This window comes from Siniperca chuatsi, linkage group LG1 (genome assembly GCF_020085105.1).
Source record: "Siniperca chuatsi isolate FFG_IHB_CAS linkage group LG1, ASM2008510v1, whole genome shotgun sequence".
NCBI lineage: Eukaryota > Metazoa > Chordata > Actinopteri > Centrarchiformes > Sinipercidae > Siniperca > Siniperca chuatsi.
Genome location: NC_058042.1, coordinates 35762125 through 35785150, shown reverse-complemented (window position 1 = coordinate 35785150; position 23026 = coordinate 35762125). Strand labels below are relative to the sequence as shown.

At 41.4% G+C, this 23026-nt stretch overlaps 1 protein-coding gene across 1 annotated transcript in view; it reads left to right on the top strand.

Annotated features, from left to right (window-relative positions):
- Positions 1 to 23026, top strand: part of LOC122883522 (transmembrane channel-like protein 3) — a 53473-nt gene that overhangs the window by 13790 nt on the left and 16657 nt on the right. The window contains exons 6-16 of the mRNA XM_044212352.1: positions 2190 to 2288; positions 4456 to 4598; positions 11714 to 11861; positions 12020 to 12063; positions 12472 to 12619; positions 15434 to 15543; positions 15656 to 15734; positions 16921 to 17178; positions 18057 to 18185; positions 19244 to 19311; positions 19654 to 19782. Coding sequence (XP_044068287.1) covers positions 2190 to 2288; positions 4456 to 4598; positions 11714 to 11861; positions 12020 to 12063; positions 12472 to 12619; positions 15434 to 15543; positions 15656 to 15734; positions 16921 to 17178; positions 18057 to 18185; positions 19244 to 19311; positions 19654 to 19782 — 1355 coding nt within the window. The remainder of the gene's footprint in view (positions 1 to 2189; positions 2289 to 4455; positions 4599 to 11713; positions 11862 to 12019; positions 12064 to 12471; positions 12620 to 15433; positions 15544 to 15655; positions 15735 to 16920; positions 17179 to 18056; positions 18186 to 19243; positions 19312 to 19653; positions 19783 to 23026) is intronic.

Here is a 23026-nt window from a genome sequence, read left to right as displayed (position 1 = left end):
TCTCTCCCGTAGTTCTGTGCTTTCTCGTTTCTCTCCTCTCTCCTTCTGTCTCTTTCAGCAGATATTTCTGCCCCCGGAGTCGCAGAGTCTGGATCTGTGGTTGTGGGCCACCTGCTGCCCCCATGTTCCTGCTCGATGACTGCTACTACAGTTGTTGTTATTGGCTCTGTTACTAACACTGACATTATTTTTCCTATAACTGTCATTCCTATTATTATTATAAAATTATTAATATTAACACTACAATTATATTTCTACCATTTTAAATATTCTAGGTGGTATTTCCAGTGTGCCCCCCCCTTCCCAAAACCTCTCTCTCTCTCTCTCTCTCTCAAAACCTAACATGGCAGCGGCGGATGGCCGCCCACCATTGAGTCTGGTTCTGTCCAAGTTTTTCCTTGCCACTGTCGCCAATCACTTGCTCATGGTGGGATTTGTTGGGTCTCTGTGAATAATATTATAAAGAGTACGGTCTAGACCTGCTCTATAGGAAAAGTGCAATGAGATAACTTATGTTATGAATTGGCACTATATAAATAAAATTGAATCTTCTGTCAGGTTTGATGTCTGTGCCTTTAAATTATGCTCCTTAATTTTGTTGTAGGACCCAGGGCATGCAAGTCAGAGGCAATATTTTTACGTCAAGTTCTTTTCAGGATGATTATATGTCTATTTGAGGTACATGTAGTTCTCGAGACTGTCCTCCCAAGAGAAACAACAGTTTACGTTGAAGTGACAGTGCCCTCTAGTGGCCGTAGTAATTATGACCCTCGTCTGCCAGGTGCAAAGGAGGAAGTAGTGTGTTGTTGTTATAGAGTGTCAGTCCACAGAGGGAGGAGGTTGGAGTGGATGGGTGATTCAACAGCACATTGGACTTGTGCCCTGTCTCCTACCGACTGTCAATGTTGTTTTTTAACCATGACTGCGGTCATTCCCTAACCATCGTTCTGGAGGGCATGGATAAACAACGTATTTTGTTGTCTAATTTGGTGTTCTCTTATGTACTTTACTTTAAAGGAATAGTTCAACATTTTGGGAACTAGGTTTATTTTCTTTCCGAGACCGATATGAGAAGATCAATATCAGTCTCATATCTGTGTGATCAGGACGTGGTTAGCCTTGTTTAGCTCACTAATTAACACCTTGTATCTTGTTTAATCTATACACAGAGTAAAAACAACAGTTTGTAGGTTTAGGCGGAGTTACATGCTGGGGCTATTATTGACGAATAACAGTTTATCCTTCTGCCCAGCAGTTCTGGACCAAAATATATGATACTCTCCCAGTTGTGTCCTCACTTGGTTTATTTTGTGTACCCAGCTTCGACGTCTGCATCTGGCTTGCAGTCTATGCTGAAAAATAGCGATACCAAGAAGAATCCTTTGGTTTGTGTTCATTTGTTTGCGAGAGACCGACAAGTCAGACAGCGAGCTCGAGAGTGAATGAGGAGAGGGAGTGCCAGTAGCAAGAAAGCCTGTGAATCAGAGAAATAAAATGTGATCTTCTGATTGTCTCACGGCGGTTACATTCTAAAGCACAAATAAACACAACCACACCCCACCAGAAGCATCTCAAATGCACAGTAGGGCACAGATTCTAGAGATTATAACATCTTAGTTCTGATAGTAAGTTAAAATTGCCTTAACATCGGCGTAGGAAGAATCAATTGTCAATCATCCATTCAATCGTTGATATAGGTTCCAATCACTAATCGGCAGAAGCCTATCGATAGATGTATTTTTTAACTTTGGACAGACAGATTTTCCCTTGCCTCCAGTCTTTTCAGAAACTAGGCTAACCACATCCTGACTCTAGTGCTGTACTTAACACACAGACATGAGATTGATCGATCCTCTCATCTCACTCTAAAAAATAAAGCAAAATGTTGAATGATTCCTTTAATTGGCATGTAGCTAGCAACCTAACTAGTTGATTACAAATTGATTACTACTTGATTACAATGACCTGCAAGGAATTTTTGCTCCACTCTTGCCAAACTTTTTTTGATGCTTCAAGAAAGTCTTGTTTTCCCAAGACCCAACAAAATCTTAAACAAAAAGTTTAAATCAAACTAACTACTATGAGACCCTATTTCTCTGTGTTTCTCTCCCTGTATATACAGTATATAACAGGTCTATGATATATTATTATCATAATGCATTGAATTGATCTGTGTTTGTGTGTACTAGCTGCTGACTGGAGCTCCGTTTGGAACGACGAGGAGTAAAACTATCCCCAAGGAGCATCTGGCTTCAGCCCAGGACCTGGACACCATCTGGTCTCTTGGGGCAAGCCTCTTTTTCCTTTTACTGTTCTGTCAATAGCACGTTACTAACAGATACAATGGACCATTATTCAAACATTACATTACTGCCTACCTGACCACTACCCCAATTTAATGTGTTGTCATTCTATGCTTGTCATTAAGGCTTCAACAGCAAATTAAGTTTTTTTAAATCCATCACTGATGTAACGTGAGAGAACAGAAAACACTCTTGTTCCTTCATATTAACAGCTTTTTCAAGTCACTGCTGTTCTTCAGCAGTGACACCGCTCCCTCTCACGCAAACTTACCAAATATCACACAAGCATTGTGGCTTTTTCAGTAACTGTCCCGTCATGTCTGAGTGATGCCGTAAAGGAACACTAAGGTAAAAATAACCTCTGTCTTAATGACAAAAAGCCATTATTTTAACAGGTAGATGAAGCCAGCAAATTTGCAGGTGATAACTCACAAGCATTGGAATAAAAGATGAATTAAAATAAAAAATGACCCTTTAAAATAAATGAGTCTTTAGTTTTGTCAGCAAGTCTTTAAAGTCTGTGTGTTCTATATCTCTTTTGTCAATCCACTGTCTGTAGTTCTGTAGTGACAGTTTCTTGTGATAGAGTGCCCCCTTTATGGCTACGTGTAGCAGTCCTGACGTAGGGCACCACCCTACCACTAGGTGTAAAATTCGATGAGTCATTTCTGCGTTCCAGGTAGAATCACGCTGGGAGGCTCTCCATCGATAGGAATGGATCTTCAAAAGTGGTTCTCATTCTGTCCATAAGACTTGACCTGTTTTTTGCAAACAGGACTTTAAGATTTTGTTTTGTCTATTTGTTGTACAACAATTATACTACAGCATAACAACAACGTGACACATCCATACAGTATAACGCTCAATGATAACACGTTCAGGCCTTGCCTTACACTCTAGTTCAATAACTAAGTCTCAATATCAATATCTGAATCATTACCAGCATACATCATTGTACCTTATTGTACTTAATTATTAATTAACCAACAACTAATAATTTAGCCATTATGACAGTAGCATTAAGCTTTACCTCACTTTAATATTAGGAAGGATTGTAGGCATTATGCATATTACATATGGCTCTGCTCTCTAGTGAGTACAAATAACATTACATAAACTATCACATTCCCCACAGTAAAATGTTACAGTTTAAACATTTATCTCTTCGAAATGATAACGGTAATAATGTGACAACATGGTATTTCAACATCCTTCTCTACCACTGTGCAATTCACTCAACTATTCTATGCAACAAGGAAAATAAGTATGCTGCAATAGTATCCAGCTGAATTGTGTGTTAAATTGTTACTCTTCCAGTAGTGTTAGTGTTACTAACGAGAGCTTACTGCTTTAATCCACTGTCAGCAATCAACAACTGCAGCGCTATGCCACAACATTTCCACAAAACTCAATAAACATGCAGGTAACATAGCACCACACACACAACTGGCAACATTAGCATCATACTGCTAGCTTATCGAGATAGATGGAGGAGGAAGTGGGACTTTCCAAGTTCCCGGTTGCTTTTTCTTTGGTTACCTTCTGTGTTGATTAGTTAGCTTGTAGATACATTATGTTTTACTAACTCTGTCAACTTTTTAATGCTACTACTCATCCATTTTCTTGGCTCCGGTCTCCGTCACACGATGTCTCCTCTCTGTCTGCACACCCGATCACGCAGGTGCGTCAGCTACAGGCGGGACTTGACCAAACTATCATTTCTGAGTGGCTGATCCCTCTCTCTACTTGTTCAAATAAGGACAGTAACATTATATTAATACATATTTTAACCCTTTATTGTCACTGGGTTACACATATTAATATTTCACGTGACAGTAGTATTGGAGGAAAGGTCAGGGAGTCACCAAAAACATTAGAATTCATCCTCTACGCACCATGAATATCAATCACAGATTGTAGTTGTTGCGATACCTTGCTCTGGACCAAGTATGTATCTGATAAGATTCATCAAACAAATTTAGCATTCATGATGATCTCTCATGATATTCTATTTGCTTTGCTATATGTTCATGTGTTAGACTGCATGGCCTTTGTACTATAGATGTAGTTGATTTCCTTGTCATGTCATCATGTACTGTACCTCCTTGTGCTTGTTGTGAACACTAGTTGTGTGTGTGTTGTATCTCCACAGGGCTACCTGCAGTACTCGGTGTTATTCTATGGTTACTATGGCAGGGTGAGGAAAATTGGCAGTGCAGGGTACCGGTTGCCCCTCGCCTACTTCCTGGTTGGGATGGCTGTCTTTGCCTACAGTTTCATCATTCTGTTAAGAAAGTAATCATTGCGCTCTTTACAACTCATACTGATTTGATAATGATTTGATGATATAATAAGGTGAAGTAATGCCTGAGGATGACTTGTTCTGACCTGTTCATCAAGTGTTCTGATCAGGTCTGTTTTATATAATGACTAGATCATGTAGTGTGTCGCAAAAAAACCTGTTGCTCACTGAAAGGTGACAATTGCTGACAATAGCTGAATAGCTAATCAGAGATTGATACAAAAATAGTCTAATGGCCTGGTCACACCAGCAGATCTGCGCACAGGGGCGAAGTAAATCAACACAAATCTTTTGCTTGGAGTTCAACTTTAGTGAACTCTGACAGGCAAATTTGTGCCGTTGACCATCAGCAAATCATCTTGACAGTGCTGAATTTTGAGAGGACGGAGAGTATAAACTGTTCCATAAAAGAAGCATGGTTTGCACACAGTTATGAGGCAGGAGTTGATGGCACAAATATGTGTCTTAAACAAATTGTGTGAACTTGTTGCGCTATTGTGACGGGCTCATCCCTCCCATGTTCCCCAGTGCTATATTCCCTTAATATAACACGTAACACACAATTAACATCAGTCTTTCTAGTGATTTAAAAGTTTTACAAATATTAAAAAATAATACAATTATGTGATTATTGATTACAAATTATTATTATTATAGTAATAATAATAATAAAACTTTATTTATAGAGCACTTATCAAAACAAAGTACAAAGTGCTTCACAACAAAAGAAATAAAATACCACAGTGAATGATGAAATATAAAGAAATAAAATACATAAAATACACAAAAGCAATAAAATAAACAGACAGGTAAAATCAGGATATGCTTTCCGATAAAAATGTGTTTTGAGAAGAGGCTTAAAAGAAGACACTGACTCAGACAACCTAATTTCTACGGGCAAGTTGTTCCAGAGCCTCGGGGCCCTGATGGCAAAAGCTCTGTCCCCCTTAGTTTTCATCCTGGACTCAGGAACAGACAGAAGACCCTTGCCCAAAGATCTCAAACTACGTGAAGGTTCATAAGGGATTACAAGGTCTAAAATATAATCTGGAGCCAGGCCATGAAGAGCCTTAAAAGTAATCAACAAGATCTTAAAATCAATCCTAAAACAAACAGGGAGCCAATGTAAAGAGGCTGAAACAGGTGTGATGTGGTCGTGGTTAAAAGCCTAGCAGCTGAGTTCTGTACAGTCTGCAGTCATTTCAAAAACTTTGAAATGACTGCAGACTGTACAGAACAGAAGTTTTTGATTAAGACAAGTGAACAGGCTGTTACAATAATCGAGGTGTGAGGAGATAAAAGCCTGTACAACAGTTGCAGTGTTTCTGATGTCATAAAAACATGATTGGACAAGCTTAGTAATATGTTGCTCAAAACATAAATTGCTGTCAAACAGGGCACCAAGATTTCTTGCAACAGGCTTGATATGTTGTGACAGGTTACCATTAGATGGCAGTATTTCTTTAGTGATGTGTTGGGGCCCAATAACAAGGATTTCAGTTTTATTTGAGTTGAGCTGAAGAAAATGTATCAACATCCAGTTTTTTATGTCAGACAGGCAGTCCTGCAGAGAACTCAGCGTACTAAGGTCAGTGGGCTTGACAGAGAGGTACAACTGTGTGTCATCTGCATAACAATGAAAAGAAATCCCATGTAGTGGATGACATCACCCAAAGGAAGCATGTATAAGGAGAACAGCATTGGTCCCAGAATTTAACCTTGAGGCACGCCGTACTTTATATGGGAGAAGGATGACATGAAGTTATTAATGCTGACACAGAATTTCCTATTGGACAGATAAGATGAGAACCAGTCTAGTGCAGTGCCAGATATGCCCACCCAGTGCCTCAGTCTATCTAAAAGAATGCCATGATCACTTGTGTCAAAGGCAGCACTTAAGTCCAACAGCACAAGAATTGAACACATGCCTGCATCGACATTCATTAAAAGGTCATTAGTGACTTTGAGAAGGGCTGTCTCAGTGCTGTGGTGCTGACGAAAGCCAGATTGGAACTTTTCGAAGGTATTATTGTTATCCACAGCAGCAAGAAGCTGCTTAGATACAAGTTTTTCGAGAATCTTCGAAATAAAAGGCAGTTTGGAGATTGGGCGATCCAGATTGGAGTTATCCAGGAGGGTGGGATCAAGCCCAGGTTTTTTTTAGGACTGGCTGGACACAAGCAGTTTTAAAGTAATCTGGGAAGCAGCCAGTAGACAGTGAGCTGTTAAAAATAATTTGTAAAAGGGGCGCAATACAATCCATAACTTCCAATAAAAACCTAGTTGGGATTTTGTCCAGAGGGCTGGAGGGTACTCTCAAAGGGGCCATGATGTCTGCGAGTTCAGGCAGAGTAACAGCAGAAAAATTGCTCAAAGAATCCCTGAGCAGGTGATCTACATGTAAAATGGCAGGATTAAGGATGATATCTGATCTTATTAACTCCACCTTACCAGCAAAGTGCAAAAGAAACTTTTCACAATCAGCAGGGGCACAAGGTGAGGCTGGGTTAACTAACTGGTCCACAGTCTTAAATAGGAATCTGGGGTGGTGCTGATGGGCAGAAATAAGTGCAGAAAAATGATATGTTCTTGCATCCTTCACTTTCCTATTATAAAGGAGTAATAACTCTTTCATAGCCACAAAGTGGACCTGGAGACCTGATTTCTTCCATCTGCGTTCTGCTCTTCTGCATTTCCTTTTACAGCTTCGAATACTGTCATTTAACCATGGCTGTTTTCTAGTCTTTGAGTTTGGTCTATTTTTCAGAGGAGCTATGAGGTCTAAGTTTGAAGAACACAGGTAGTTAAAAGAATCAAACAAATCATTGGTGTTGGAGGAATTGGGAAACACATTGCCAGGAGAATTGAACAGTGTACAGAATTTTGAGGCACTTAATGCTCATTAAGGACGCGTGTGTACTTAGGGCAGGATAAGACAGTACTAGCAGCCTGTAATTCACAGTTAGAACAATGCAGAGGTGATCAGATACAAACATGTCCCTGATTTCCACAGATGGAGTTTTCAGGCCCAAAGTAAAGACTGGTCTAAGGTGTGGCCATGGGAATGAGTTTGGCCAGACACATGTTGAAAGTTAAAAGAGTTAGTGATATTTAAAAAATCAGCAGGAAGGGCATTAGAGGAGTCATCAACATGAATATTAAAGTCACCACAAAGAACAATTCTATCATAATTTAAAACAAGACTGGATACAAAATCAGGGAGTTCCAATAAGAAGGAGCAAGCTGGTTTAGGTGGGCGATAAATAATAGCAAATATGACCGGGAGGGGGCCACCAAGTTTAAACATGAGCACTTCAAAGGAGGAAAAATCATTGCAAGCTATGAGGTCACACTTTAAATGCTTCCTATAGACAGTAACAAGGCCCCCACCTCGACCACAAACCCTAGGGCGCCTAAAGTCATAATCTGGAGGGCACAATTCAACCAGCTGACTTTGATCACCAGGACGTAACCAGGATTCTGTTAAAAACATAAAATCTAAATCAGTAGAAGAGATAAAATCATTTAAAATAAACATTTTGTTAGAGAGGGATCTCACAGTAAGAAGAGCCATCTTAAAAAGTCTGTGCTGCTTCAGATTTGAGGTTGAGAGTGGAGGTAGGGTTCTGGCCTGGATATTTATTAAGTTATTATTATTGCTGTGTCTGCTGTGTCTGTTTCGCATTAAGGACCTATCCGAAATTACCACAGGAATTTTAAAAGTAGCGCTAGAGGGATCCGGGCTCCAAATAGCAGCACTATGATCAGTCCACAAGGGGGAGTTAGTGGCAGCAGAGGGTGCATGGCTGTTTATGGTGGGCAGAGAAGAGGAAGAAGAAGAGCGATGGGAGACAGGTGATGGAAACAGTCACCTACGTGAGGAGGACAGCACAGCGTGCTGCAGGTTATCCGCCAGCATGCGACTACCTGACTTGTTTGGGTGAAGACCATCTCCTGCAACCAAGGAAGAGCAATCCCAGAATAAGTTAACATTTTGAATAAAACCAACGTCATGGGTGCTGCAGACAGACTGGAACCAGGTATGAAGGCTGAGGATCCTGCTAAAACGGACAGTTCCACAACCCAGTGTAGGAACTGGACCTGAAATGAAAGCATGCTTTCCAGTGCTGTTGAGCAGGTCAAAGAGGCGGATGAAGTCTGTCAGCTCCGATTGCTGACGGGCGGTGTCATTGGTGCCGACATGCACTATGATTTTGTGATAGTCGTCGGGAGTGCAGCCAGAAGTCCGGGGAGCTTTTCGAGGATGTCAGGGGTCGTAGCTCTGGGAAAGCAGTGTGTGACCACGTTAACGAAGCGGATATTCCTTAGAATGGAATCTCCAACTATCAGTGTAGTTGGGGGGAGGAGAGGAGGCAGAGTCGATGATTGTGAAGACCGCCGAGTTCCATTAGCTGTCCCTGGGATAGTCGTGGCCGGGGACTGCTGCGGCGAGGGGGTGGCGTCCTTCTTAGCAGAGGGGTTCTCTGCTGTCTCTGGACGAATGAGACCTCCAGAGCTTCTCCTGATCACGGCGTCTTTCAGTAACTTTCAGAGGAGGAGGAAGACTTGACTGCTGGAAAAAGGGAGCATCCCTCCAGTGGAGGAAAGTCCTGCGTATCCAGGATGTCAAACCTGTTGGATTTCGGGAGGTCCCGATGTAAAGGACGAGGCGGCGGGCGTTTTGCACCATGTCTGTCCTTGCAGGCTACAGTCCAGTGCTCCGGTTGACATGGAGTCAAACTCAATGTAGCCTTCTCACTACCCCCGCCAACGAATGACCGTGCATCCACTGGGGCTCGGTAAGGAGTAGAAATGGCACTTGCTTTGGGCTTTACACGCATGGAGAGCCATGGATCTTCAGGCTGTGATGATGGAGCCGAGCCACGGAAGAGTGGGATCATTGTCCAGTTCTGGAGTGGAGCAGTCTGGGGAGTGAGATGGGATGGTTGTGTTCCAGTTGCCGCAGCCAGAGGAGCTGAGGACTGTGAGGTGTTTTGCCTGGGCCGAGGCAACAGTGGAGAACTTCAGGATGAGCTGGTCTTTCTCTGAGCTCAGCTTCCAGACAGGCGATACTTTTCTTCAGCTTTGAGACAGTGACAAGATCCACATTCAGCCTTCAGGCTTGCAGTTAGTCCGTGAGAGTGCTCAAAGCTTAAAATCCACAGTAAAGTCCATAAAAGTGCTAAAAGCTTAAAATCCTTAGTAAAAGCGACCGGCTAGCCTAGCCGCCGGGCTAAAGACAAACTGAGCTGAGTAGCAGTAGAGGCAGCCAGCTTAAAATCACTTAAGATCCACACGTACAATGACTGAAAACATTTACCAAGTTAAAACATATAGGTAAAACAATGGCCAGGAAAACAGTGTAGTGTAGAAACTTTACAGTATCCTCTTTAATGTAATGTTTATGTCTCAAAGTAGCCTATGCTATTCTTTCCTCATTTTATCTGTAGTTGCTGTTGGACACCGTGTGGTAATCAGTGCATGTTGAGATGTGTAGTCGATATATGTTCAAATCACTCAAAGATGCAATTCAGTCAGAGGACACGAAGCCAAGACTGTGGCAGGGAACGTGGAGGGCAAATATTAGTGGTAGATCATTTTAGATATCAACAAATGTCAAGTGTTTGTTGCTTTTATTAAATTATTTAACCTAATCTAGTCTAATAAACGTTTTAGCTGTTTTCCCTATTTGTATAGGCTCCAATATATATTGTTTGCAAGCATTCAAGTTTGGTCTCATTTTGTTCAGTACTGTTATGGCTTCATGATCCCCCAGCAATTATGAGGCCTGAAACAACAACAACAACAACAACAAAAAAAGACATTTTGGAATGGGAAAATATATATATATATATATATATATATATATATATATGAACATAAAATATTTTTAGAAGGCTGATATCAAGTTTGACAAAAGAAAAAAACTGTTTTATCTCCCAGGAAGAAAAAAGAAAATGAAGTAGTTCTTTACTTGTAAACCATTATTGTATGTTCAAATGTGCCATATTGTAACTTTGGGTTAGGCGATTTTCCTCAGCCTGCATTCATAAATGTATGAGTCAGGTGGCTTTAACCACTAATAACCATGACTATCATAGAGTTTCACATTACGGTTTGAAAGAGGAGACTCACACGATCACGGTAAGTTGAACCTCATGAAATGATTTTGTACCTTTCCAGAGCTGCGTCCTCTCAAAGTTGTTCTGTTGCTCTTCTTCTGTTCTGAGTTGGTCTAGCTTTGAGTTGAGTTTTGACCGTGTGTGTCTCTTGATATAATCAACATTGTAAGAGATTGGTATGGGCTATTTTTGCAGTTCAAATTGCAAAAGAACGTTTCAAATGCAGTTTGAATGGTAAAAATCTGTTCAGCCACAAATTTGAGGCTGTAGGTTTCAAGGAGTAAAACATCAGTAGGCTGTAGCTGTAGCTGGGTGATTTCAACATATTGACCCAGGGTAACATACATTGAACATTTGACATAGGGAAAAACATTGCTGAGAACATAAAACCCTTTGAACAGTTTCCTTAATGTGTCATATTAAGAGGATAATGAGCTGGGGAACATAGATACGCTCCTATTAACTATTTAGCGCTAGCATGTCCCGGCTGGCTAGTGTGTTAGCGGTTAGCTCGCCAGCTACAGTAGTTTGTCAGCTAGCCCAGCAAGTCATCACTACGACACAAAGCATCTAGCACCGCTTGTAGCCCCACCCCTGCTGGCGTGACCACACCTTGACGGTCTAAAGTCCCTTTAGTGTCTCCTAGAGGCAGCAATGTTCATTACCCCCCACAATACAAATGTAGTGGACAGACCGAGCATATCTAAGAATGATACATTGATCATTCTTAGAGCCTTAAGAGTAGTGGGTTTGTCCTGAGGGAGGAACCATAGCAAAGTCAATGTGGTATTCCCATGAATATGCATTGTAAATTTCACAGCAACCAACCATTAGAATAGATACATTTCAATTTCCTGATGGTGGTGCCAGAGGAAAGGTCACAAAATCACAACAAAGACTAACTTCACCATCCTAGAAATGTTGCTACTGTATAATAATATATTGTATGGTTTGATAATGTGCTCTAAATAATAATACTCCTGCAGAATGGCCAAGAACTCTCGTCTGAGCCTGGCCAGCGCCTCGGATGAGAATTTCACATTCTGCTGGAGAGTTTTCTGTGCCTGGGATTACCTGATAGGAAACCCAGAGGCTGCAGAGAGCAAAGGAGCTGCTATCGTCAACAACATCAGGGTCAGAGACACACATGGACACACAAACTACAGTCTCAATGGACTTTAGCAAGATGTCTGAGCAAGGAAATCTCTTTTCCCCTCTTGGATTTCTGTATTAATGTATCTCTAACACTTTTCATGCACAGAACACATAATAACACATGTTTTTATGCACAGGAAGCCATTGTCGAGGAGCAGGAAAAGAAGAAGGATACCAGCCTGTAGGTGTCTTTGTTATTTGTTTCTTGGTTTTGCATGTTTTCTGTGCATGTTCTTGATTAGTGATTCGTGTTCCTCCTAATAGGTCAACTGAAACAACCAAGCAGTGACTCCATAAGCCACCAGGCTTGTTTCCCCTTTGAATCATTTTCAAATCCATCTGAGCAGAGATCTGACAGCTGGGTGTGTTGGATGTGCAGTGAGAAGACTATGCCATGTGTGTGTAGAGGCAGTCTCCAGATGACTGCCTGAAACAGTTCCCAGCTGCCTTTGCATAATTTTCCAGCTATAAATACATATATACAACTTTTTAAGCAATTCAAATTTTGAAGAACTGCAAGATTTTTGAAGATGAAATTTGTGATCTTGAACTGATCGATATATTTCTGCGTATTTGTGTGTTTCTTCAGGGCAGTTCTGATCAGTCTGCGTATCTTAGCCAACATCCTGGTGCTGCTGTCTCTGGCCGGCAGCATCTACATCATCTACTTTGTGGTGGACCGTTCTCAGAAACTAGAGCAGGAGAAGCCGGAGCTGACGCTGTGGGAGAAGAATGAGGTAGCAGAGCAGAGCAGACATCATCATCCTCATCATCATTAGTTTGATTAGATTATCCCATAGACAGTACAGTTCCAAGGAATCAATGAAAGTGGAGACCTGAGACTGATCCAGTGGAAGACGACTAGAGAATGTGAACTTCCATCTGTGACAGCTCACAGCTGCTGTTCTATCAGCCCACTGATTCCACGATCACTTCAGTGTTCAGCTCTGAATCAAAATATCATTGTCATTGGAACCATGATGGCAAAATGATCCACTTCTGATGGATAATTCTGATGTTTTTAAATGTTATTATACGGCAATATAAGTAAAGTAATTGCGGATTTATCCATTTAATATCTTTTATTTATCAATCATTTAGTCTTCAGACTGCTTATTTAGTCTGAACAAAACTTCCAAAAACCCATCCATGCATCCATTTTCTACCGCTTGGTCCCGTTAGGGGTCGCGGGTGACTGGAGCCTATCCCAGTGACTTTGGGCCTTAGGCAGGGTACACCCTGGACAGTGGCCAACTCGTCGCAGGGCTAACACAGACACAGACAAGGACAGACAACCATTCACTCTCACATTCATTCATTCATTGTGTGATGTTGGTCTGGTCCGGGAATCGATCCCACGAACCCATGATCTCCTTATTGGGAGGCAGGAGCTTTAGCCGCTCTGCCACCGTGCACCCTCCAAAAACCCAAAGATATTCAATTTACAGTGACATGAAACAGAGAAAAACAGATCCTCACATTTTTAAAGCTACATGTGACCAGCACATAAGGATGGGTATTGTTGCAATTTCACTGATACGGCCACTCCTATCTATATTGCTTATCTGTTTCTTTAGATATTTGTGCGAGAAAAACAAATGATGAAGAATAGAAATAACACAAATGTGAAGGATTCACTGCTTCGCAGGTATCGTTGATAGCAGGAGGAGGGGCTGGTTGGTCTCAGCCTCAAAGTCTTCAAGAATTTACCAAATATTAAGATATGCGGCTAATTAGGCTAAACTGTCGCATACACCCATCACACGTTAATTTTTATACACTATAGAAGAATCTTCTCAACAACTTAAATTTGCTAATTCAGTGTTACCTGGTTCATTAAAGTGGTTTTATTGTCTTTGTGTATAAGAGATTAGAATTGATATGTAGTAGTGACTGAAAGTTTTTCCAATACTGTACTCGCTAGTACCAATTCTGAAGCAAATTGGTTGGTACCGTAAAGATATCAAAGCCCAGTGCCCAGCCTTACCATCAGATGTTTGATAAATGATGTAAATGATTAATCAACTATTACCTGTGCCTGTGCACTCTCCCCCTGTAGACACGATCTCCTGACACTGACGGTACCATCAGGTTTAGAAACATGTTTTTTTACACTTAATGATTCTGTTTCTGCTTGTTTCAATACATTGAAGTTATATGGTAATTACACAGAGTGAAATATTCAAACTCACAACACCGTGTTTTTATTGGTGCATCATTCCACCAAATCTAAATATTCTAGGTGTCTCGTGTATTATTTTAGATTCTCCCCCAAATTATGACATATTTGTCATTTAATTAGTTTAAGTGCTGGGATGAAACATTCGTCACACTTGGTGAGGACTGAGCCTGATGAACACATTTCAATTCAGATCAAATTTATCAAAAAATAAAGGCTTTCACATCGTTGCTGATAAAGGAGAGACAGTCGGCAGTGTCTATTTATAATATATCTATATAGATATCTATATATATATATAGATATATATCTATATCTATATATATATAGTCCTGTTGATGTTGTACATCTCTAAGCATTCAGTGATCCATGTGTGCGGCATTGAGTCATATGCTTTCTTGTAATCAATCCAGGCAGTGCACAGGTTGGTGTGTCGGGCCTGCAGTCTTGGGTGACTGTTCTGTCAACCAGGAGTTGGTGTTTGGCTCCTCTGGTTCCTCTGCCAATGCCCTTCTGTGCTTTGCTCATGTATTGATCCATGTGTCCACTTATCTTAGCCGCGATGATGCCTGACATGGGCTTCCATGTTGTGGAGAGACAGGTTATTGGCCGATAGTTGGATGGGACTGTACCCTTTGCGGGATCCTTCAGGATCAGGATTGTGCGCCCTTCGGTAAGCCATTCAGGGTGCGTCCCATCTCTTAGCAGCTGGTTCATTTGTGCTGCTAGGCGCTCATGGAGTGCAGTGAGCTTCTTTAGCCAGTAGGTGTGGATCCTGTCAGGGCCCGGTGCTGTCCAGTTTTTCATACCTGAGACTCTTTCTTGGATGTCTGCCGCTGTGATGGTGACTGGATTCTGTTCAGGGAGGTTGCTGTGGTCCTTTCTCAGGGCTGCCAGCCACTGTGCATCGCTGTTGTGTGATGCCTCCCTTTCCCATATACTTTTCCAGTACTGTTCCGTTTCCAGCCGTGGTGGGTCTGCTCTGCTATTATTACCCTGCCATTGAGCGTACACTTTCATGCAGGTATATATATAGAGAGAGAGATATATATATATATATATATATATATATATATATATATATATATATATATATATATATATATATATATATATATATATATATATATATATATATATATATATATATATATATATATATATATATATATATATATATATATATATATATATATATATATATATATATATATATAGAGAGAGAGAGAGAGATATATATATATATATATATAGAGATAGAGAGAGAGATATATATAGAGATATATAATGCAAACTGTATAATGATTTTCAGTTTAAGAATTTTGGAATACACCCTTCATGTCAGTAACTTCCATGTCCTTCCTCTCTCCAGGTGAGTGTAGTGGTTTCTCTCATCACCATGATTGCTCCGTCTGCCTTCGAGCTGGTGGCTCAGCTCGAGATGTACCACCCACGAACCTCGCTGCGCTTCCAGCTGGCCAGGTGCTCCATCACCCCAACAACTGCTGCCTAATGCAGCATTAATTACACACTGTGTAATACATCACAGGTCTGACTGCACACTAACATTGGTCATATGTTTACGTGTTTACAGAGTGCTTGTTTTATACCTGGGGAATCTCTACAGCCTCATCATTGCCCTCCTTGATAAGGTCAACAGTATGAGCTCTGCTGTGAGTATAGAAAAATAGAAGCATCTGTTTTTTGTTTAGCTTCTTAGGTCTTCTTTTCATCGTTCTGGCCATCATTCCTTTCAGTTATGATAAAATCAGCTTCATTGCAGACATCGGGAGATGTGTCCGCATCATAAAAATGGAGTCAGGTAGGGCAGCAGCATGAGTGATCACAGGTTGTAACAATCCCAGAGTTAGTTCACCCAAATTACACTCACCTACCTCAAGTGGTGTGTGGCCACACAGACAGTTTCAGTTTAATGTACCAAGGTCTTGAGATCTCTTGAAACCTTTGCCAGCGCCCCCAAACTATTTTGGTGAGTGGAATTTTGTTTGTGCTCCTCATAAAATTAAAAAAATGACATTTGAAAAACTTCGCACAGCAACATCTCTTTTTAGAGTTTTTAGAGGGACTATTTCTTTGGTAGAAAGTTGCAAGTAGAAAAATATGTATTTTTTGTAATTTGAACAAACCGACCCATGACCATTTCATTCAGGTCAGGTGGTGATGAAAAGATATGGGATGGCCATATTTCTCTGTTTCACAGTATGCAAAAAAGCTGTTGTTGCTAATACTTTGACAGCACTTTATGTATGAACTTATCAATGTCAGATTGTCTTTCGGTTATTTAATAAATGTACATTGATAATCTTTCTTCTAACTACAAATAACTAAAGCTGTTTCACCCAAACCTGCCTACAGTCTAATCAGTGATAGTTAGACCAATCTTTTCTAACAGGAAAACCATGTCACACTGTATGGTTTTATGTATTTTTACAAACACAAATTTGTTTTATTACAGTTTGTTATTAGTTATTCAACATTTTGAGAAACATGCTTATTTACAGTGAGATGAGAAGAGGTTTGATATCAATCTCATGTCTGTGTGTTTAGTACAGAGCTGGAGTCAGGTTGTGTTAGCTTAGCATAAAGACAGGAAGCAGGGAGAAACAGCTAGCCTGGCTCTGTCCAAAGTTCAAATACACCCACCAACACCTCTAAAACTTATTTACAGTGTTATGTTTAATATGAACAGAAATGTGAAAATGACATCCTGGGATTTTAGGGGAAGTAACATGCTAGAACTATTGATTATTGATACCTAATACAATGCATTATTAGTTGCCCATATAATAGTAGCATAGCACTTAGCTGCTGATGGACCCTACTATATTTGTCTTCTAGATCCCAGTGAATCCAGGTAACTGGTCTGACTCCAGCTCCTTCTTGGCCACCATCTCTCAGCCTGAGGTAGGCAGCCTCTCCACCCTGGTTACTGAGATCTCCGAGCATCGCAACAGCACCACAGCAACCATCGCCATGGTGCTGGACGTTACTAACAGTGGCAGGAGCAGCTCAGGGACCGTCTCCAATCAGACCGTTCTGTTTGAGAAGAATACCCGCTCTCAGCAGGACCAGTGCTGGGAGACCTACGTTGGACAGGTTCTTTCTTCTGATTGCTATACACTTTATATTCACATGGCATATGTCTTACCTTTCTTCAGTGGAAACTAGGTCCAGTGAAAAATGTTGAAAAAATGTTCAGACGGAGGTTACATTTATACAATTCAAATGTGTATCAGATTAAGGACCAAGTCTGAAAGTGGCTCACTGTCGAAATGAAAATGTCAGATTCACTGTGTTTCTGTTCATGCTGTCTTTAAAAAAAACAGGTGTGTCGTATACAGTATGGGGGGGAATGCTGTTTCAGTGGCTTTGAAAAAATGAATATAAAAAATGTATGGGCCATGAATTGGTCAGAATTAGAGATATTGAATACTAGCACAAAGTATAGATGTCATTAATCAGAATACAAAATACAAACATTTGCTAATTAGCAGTAAACACAGTTTAGCCGATATTAGGTCATAAACAAAATTATTAGTACATTTTGTCAGGAATGTCAGGGGAATCACCAAAGTTATTCCAATTTATCCTGTGGGCGACATTAATGTCTTTATGAAATTTGATGGCAGTCCATCCAATAGTTATTGAGACATTTCAGTCTAGACCAAAGTTGCAGATCGACCGACTGACCAGCTACAAATGTATACATGAAGGCCGTCTCTGCCTTCTGTTGATGTACACACTGTTAAACATTAGTAAACTGCACGATAATTGTCATAGACATTTCTGACATGCTCATCTTAATCAGAAGAAACATTCTAATGTCTTCTCCCCAAGTCCCTGATGTGCAGACGGCAGAATGCTGAAACACACGGCTAGACATTGAGCAGGAGAGGTGAATAGTTAAATGAACTGTATATGTTTGTATATTTACGTGATGTACCCACGGGTGTCTGTGTATGGTGTGTCTCCAGGAGATGCTGAAGCTGTCCATCATTGACATGATCTTCACAGTGGCCAGCATCCTGCTCATTGACTTCATCAGAGGTTTGGTGGTTCGCTACCTGAGTGACTGCTGCTGCTGGGATTTAGAGAGCAAGTTTGTGAGTTGTACACAAGTTGGGTTTTTGTGTTTTAAAACTATAAAAGCTGTTGCTTTGAGTAGTTGCCATGCAACCAGCGAAGACTCCTGGAAGTTACTGTTTGCGGCCAAGAAATAGTCCATCATATAACTCCTGTAAAAATTTACAGAGCTCATTTTTTTTACGACTCCTGAATTTTGTTCGTACCTGAGAAAATTCTAAGTACGACAAATTCTCTTAAATCACTTGTACGTGCCACTTAAGAATGAATCTTTTCGAACGTGTTCTTGCATGAGGCCCAATGTTTTTTTGACTGCACAATTCCATCAAATGGATATATTGTAGATGTCTTGTGCATCATTATAGACACATTACAGCCTGACATATTTGGCATCTGGGGAAATTTTGGGATCTCCACAAGAATTTTGAATAAGGTTCTGCGGGTTTGAATTCTGCTCTGCTACAAAACATGCTTGATTGGGTTAGTTTAAAAGGTAAAGGAACTACTAACCATTCTAGATTTGCATTAGTTCAGGTATCAGTCTAGAGTTGCAGTGTCTTTTTCTAAGGATTTTCCACCCATACCAAAATACTTGGGATAAAGCAATGTATATTTTTGGCATTAATATGTTCTAAAAACTCCTCCAGACAGGTTTGAAGACCTATAAAAATATTTGGTTTTAAATGATAGTTTGTGTCTGGTATGGTTTTTCCACAAAGTAAAATTAACTTGTAATTAACTCCCCTTTCTACCTCATTGAAAAATCCCATTCTCAGTGTATGTGCACTGGGGGTTTCAAGTTTCCACATCACACACACGTTCAGGTGTTAAACTGAGATTTAAGGTGAGCTCAGAGCAGATGAATGTGAAAACAGTTTTCTAGTGTCAAACTCATGCCCTCTTTCTGCACAGAAAAGCTCAAACATTCAAGTCAAGTAACAATAAGTAAAACACATTTTTGAGTGTAGGGGACTTTAAATAGAATGCATAAAAATATTGGCATAAGCCTAAAAACAAAACAGCCTGTTGAAAAGAGAATCAACACCACCACATTAATGCTTTTTCTGTCTTTTCTCAGCCTGAATATGGAGAATTCAAAATAGCAGAGAATGTTTTGCATCTGATTTATAACCAAGGAATGATCTGGTAAGTTCGAAAATTTGTCTAAATTAAATGACAGAAAATGAAATATTTCTAATTGTACTGTATCACCTTGGCCTTGCCACTGTGTGTGTGATAGAGGATCTAATTCAGAGTTAATAGTGTGGCCAGTGCTGACCAGTCTCCATGACCCTGTTTAAAAGGACTGCGGCCCTCAATAATCTCTCCATTACACCTCTGTGGCTGGCTCGACTGTATTTCCTCAACTCATTTCAGAAATGTCGCTTTGCAGCAATGAACATAATGAAGTGAGACCTTGAGCCACTGGATGTAATGTGTGTGTGTGTGTGTGTGTGTGTTACTGGCTTTTCTCTTTCTTTCCTCCAGGATGGGAGCATTTTTCTCTCCCTGTCTTCCTGCCTTCAACGTGTTGAAGCTGATTGGTCTGATGTATCTGAGGAGCTGGGCTGTCCTCACCTGTAATGTTCCCCATCAGCAGGTGTTCCGAGCCTCCAGGTCTGACACACACACACACACACGCACGCACACAGGCATTTGTGATCGCATGTGTGTTTTGTTAATATATTTGCATTTATTCTTATTATTGATACATACTGCTGTATATAACTGCTGCATATGTGTTTTGTATTGCAAGCTGTTTTAGTTTTTATTTATTTTTGCTGATATCAAGAATTACATTTTAGCTAATCAAATTTGTGACATCCAATTATTAATAGCATCCAATCATAAAGTAACCAGATTATCCAAATTGCAGAGCATTTTACCTAAACTGCACATCATGTGCATATTAGTCTACACTTTGACCTCTGGGGAATCCTAACAGACAGAGACACACATTGCCAATAGAAACAGCAGATTATATGTATTTCTCCAGAATGATAGGAGAAGAACCACTTTAATTTCATTTCCACTTTGCAGTAATATCAACTCATTTACAGGACTGAGCCTCTCAGCTAGGATAACATAATCATTGGTGCCTGTGCCAGTTGTAATATTTTGAGAATAAAGTTGTAATATTACAAGATGTTTCTTTTAATGCTCTGTCATAGTTAACAGTAGAGAGCAGTAGTCAGCTTTTGTATCAAATTAGGGATGTGAATGACCTAAAGCTGTAGGTTTCACCAATAAGCAACTTCTTATTGCAGGTTTTGAGGTATTGAAACTTTTCTTGTAACACTATAACTTTATGTTCATAACATTATGACTTTTTTCTCAAAATATTAAGACTATATTCTCAAAATCTTCTCTTTTTCCTAACAGTGGCTGTGATACTCTGGTAAATAATATAATTCTAATAACTTTAAAGAGAAAGGTCAAAGTCAAACATAATCTTACATACGTGGACAGAAGGGAATATATAGAAGCTCTGCATCTCACACACTCTCAGAACAAAAGGACACAATATTAAGTCCATGTTTTCTGCATCACACACTCCATCCTTAGTCACTTAGCTATGCACAGTGTGTGCATGTGATCCTGAAATTGCATCAGCACATTGCTCCTATTACACATTATCAGCAATGGTTTTCTAGATATTTTCTCCTCCTTTTTCATTTTCCAGCTCTGCTGTGATGGTGACAAATCAGTGTGTAGTCCTATAGTACAGTACAGTGGTGTGAAAAAGTGTTTGCCCCCTTCCTGATTTCTTTTTTTTTTGCATGTTTGTCACACTTAAAATGTTTCAGATCATCAAACAAATTTAAATATTAGTCAAAGATAACACAAGTAGATACAAAATGCAGTTTTTAAATAAAGGTTGTTATTATTAAGGGAAAACAAAATACAAACCTACTGTTACGTAATGACAGGCAGGGGACACCAAGATGGTGGGAATATCCTTTATTAGACGACAGCCTGATGGGTGAGGGATAGGATAGGGGAAACAGTTATAGGTAAGTCACTGGAGGTCTGGTGAGGCCACTGAAGACTGGTGAGGCCACTGAAGACTGGTGAAGCCACTGAAGACTGGTGAAACCACTGAAGACCGGAGACTGGAGACACACAGGGAAACAGACTACTACTCGAAGCCAGGGAAATAGAAGAGATACTGGTATAGTCTGGTGCATTGAGTCCTAAATACTAACGAGGTCGGACACTGTGTGTGGAGAGTGGAGTGGTTATATACTGTGTGTGATTGGGGCTGATTGAGGGCAGGAGTGTAATTAGGAGCAGGTGTGGGTGATTACGGGCTGGTGAGGACATGACAGACTGTGACAGTACCCCCCCCCTCCACGGCCAGCTCCCGAGGGCCGAAACCCTCCTCCCCCCTGACGTGGTGGTTTGTCCATAGGGAGCAGGCCGATTCGGGGAGCTGGTCAGGTTCGGGCGGTCGGCCAGAAGCTGGGGCAGATGTGGAGTCAGAGGTGTCGGGCGGACGATCAGGGTCTTGGACCTGGGTGGAACCCGACGCCTCGGGCGGACGACCAGGGTCTTGGACCCGGGTAGAGCCCGACGCCTCGGGCGGACGACCAGGGTCTTGGACCCGGTGCCTCGGGCGGAGCCTGGGTCTTGGACCCGGGTGGAGCCAGACGCCTCGGGCGGACGACCAGGGGTTTCTGGCGGCCGGACCTCCGGGCTGGAAGCCGGCGCGGAGCCTGGGGACTCTGGCGCCTGCAGACCTCTGGGCTGGAGGCCGGCGCGGAGCCTGGGGACTCTGTGGAGACAGACGGCGAAGGCTGGGACCCTTTGGAGACGGACGCCGAAGGCTGGGACCCTCTGGAGACGGACGGCGAAGGCTGAGACCCTCTGGAGACGGACGGCGGCGGCTGGGTCTCAGAGCTGGAGGCAGGTGACAGAGTAGGCGAGCAGTCGGGAGGCGAAGCAGGTGAGAAGACGGGTTGGGGTTTAGTTGACGACCACAATTCTGGTGGTCCAAACTCCCTGCCGAGCAGTGTGGTAAACCGGCCCAGAGTGTTAAGGACCGCCTACTACTCGAAGCCAGGGAAATAGAAGAGATACTGGTATGGTCTGGTGCATTGAGTCCTAAATACTAATGAGGTCGGACACTGTGTGTGGAGAGTGGAGTGGTTATATACTGTGTGTGATTGGGGCTAATTGAGGGCAGGAGTGTAATTAGGAGCAGGTGTGGGTGATTACAGGCTGGTGAGGACATGACACCTACTGTGACACCTACATGGCCCTGTGTGAAATAGTGATTGCCCCCTAAACCTAATAACTGGTTGGGCCACCCTTAGCAGCAACAACTGCAATCAAGCGTTTGCGATAACTTGCAATGAGTCTTTTGCAGCGCTGTGGAGGAATTTTGGCCCACTCATCTTTGCAGAACTGTTGTAATCGAACATGAACTGACTTTTTAAGGTCATGCCACAGCATCTCAATAGGATTCAGGTCAGGACTTTGACTAGGCCACTCCAAAGTCTTCATTTTGTTCTTCTTCAGCCATTCAGAGGTGGACTTGCTTGTCACAAACAGATGGCTGGACATTCTCCTTCAGGAGTTTTTGGTAGACAGCAGAATTCGTGGTTCCATTTATCACAGCAAGTCTTCCAGGTCCTGAAGCAGCAACACAGCCCCAGATCATCACACTACCACCACCATATTTTACTGTTGGTATGATGGTCTTTTTTTGGAATGCGGTGTTACTTTTACGCCAGATGTAATAAGACACACACCTTCCAAAAAGTTAAACTTTTGTCTTGTCAGTCCACAGGGTATTTTCCCAAAAGTCTTGGGGATCATCAAGATGTTTTCTGGGAATGTTCACCACTGTTCCATGTTT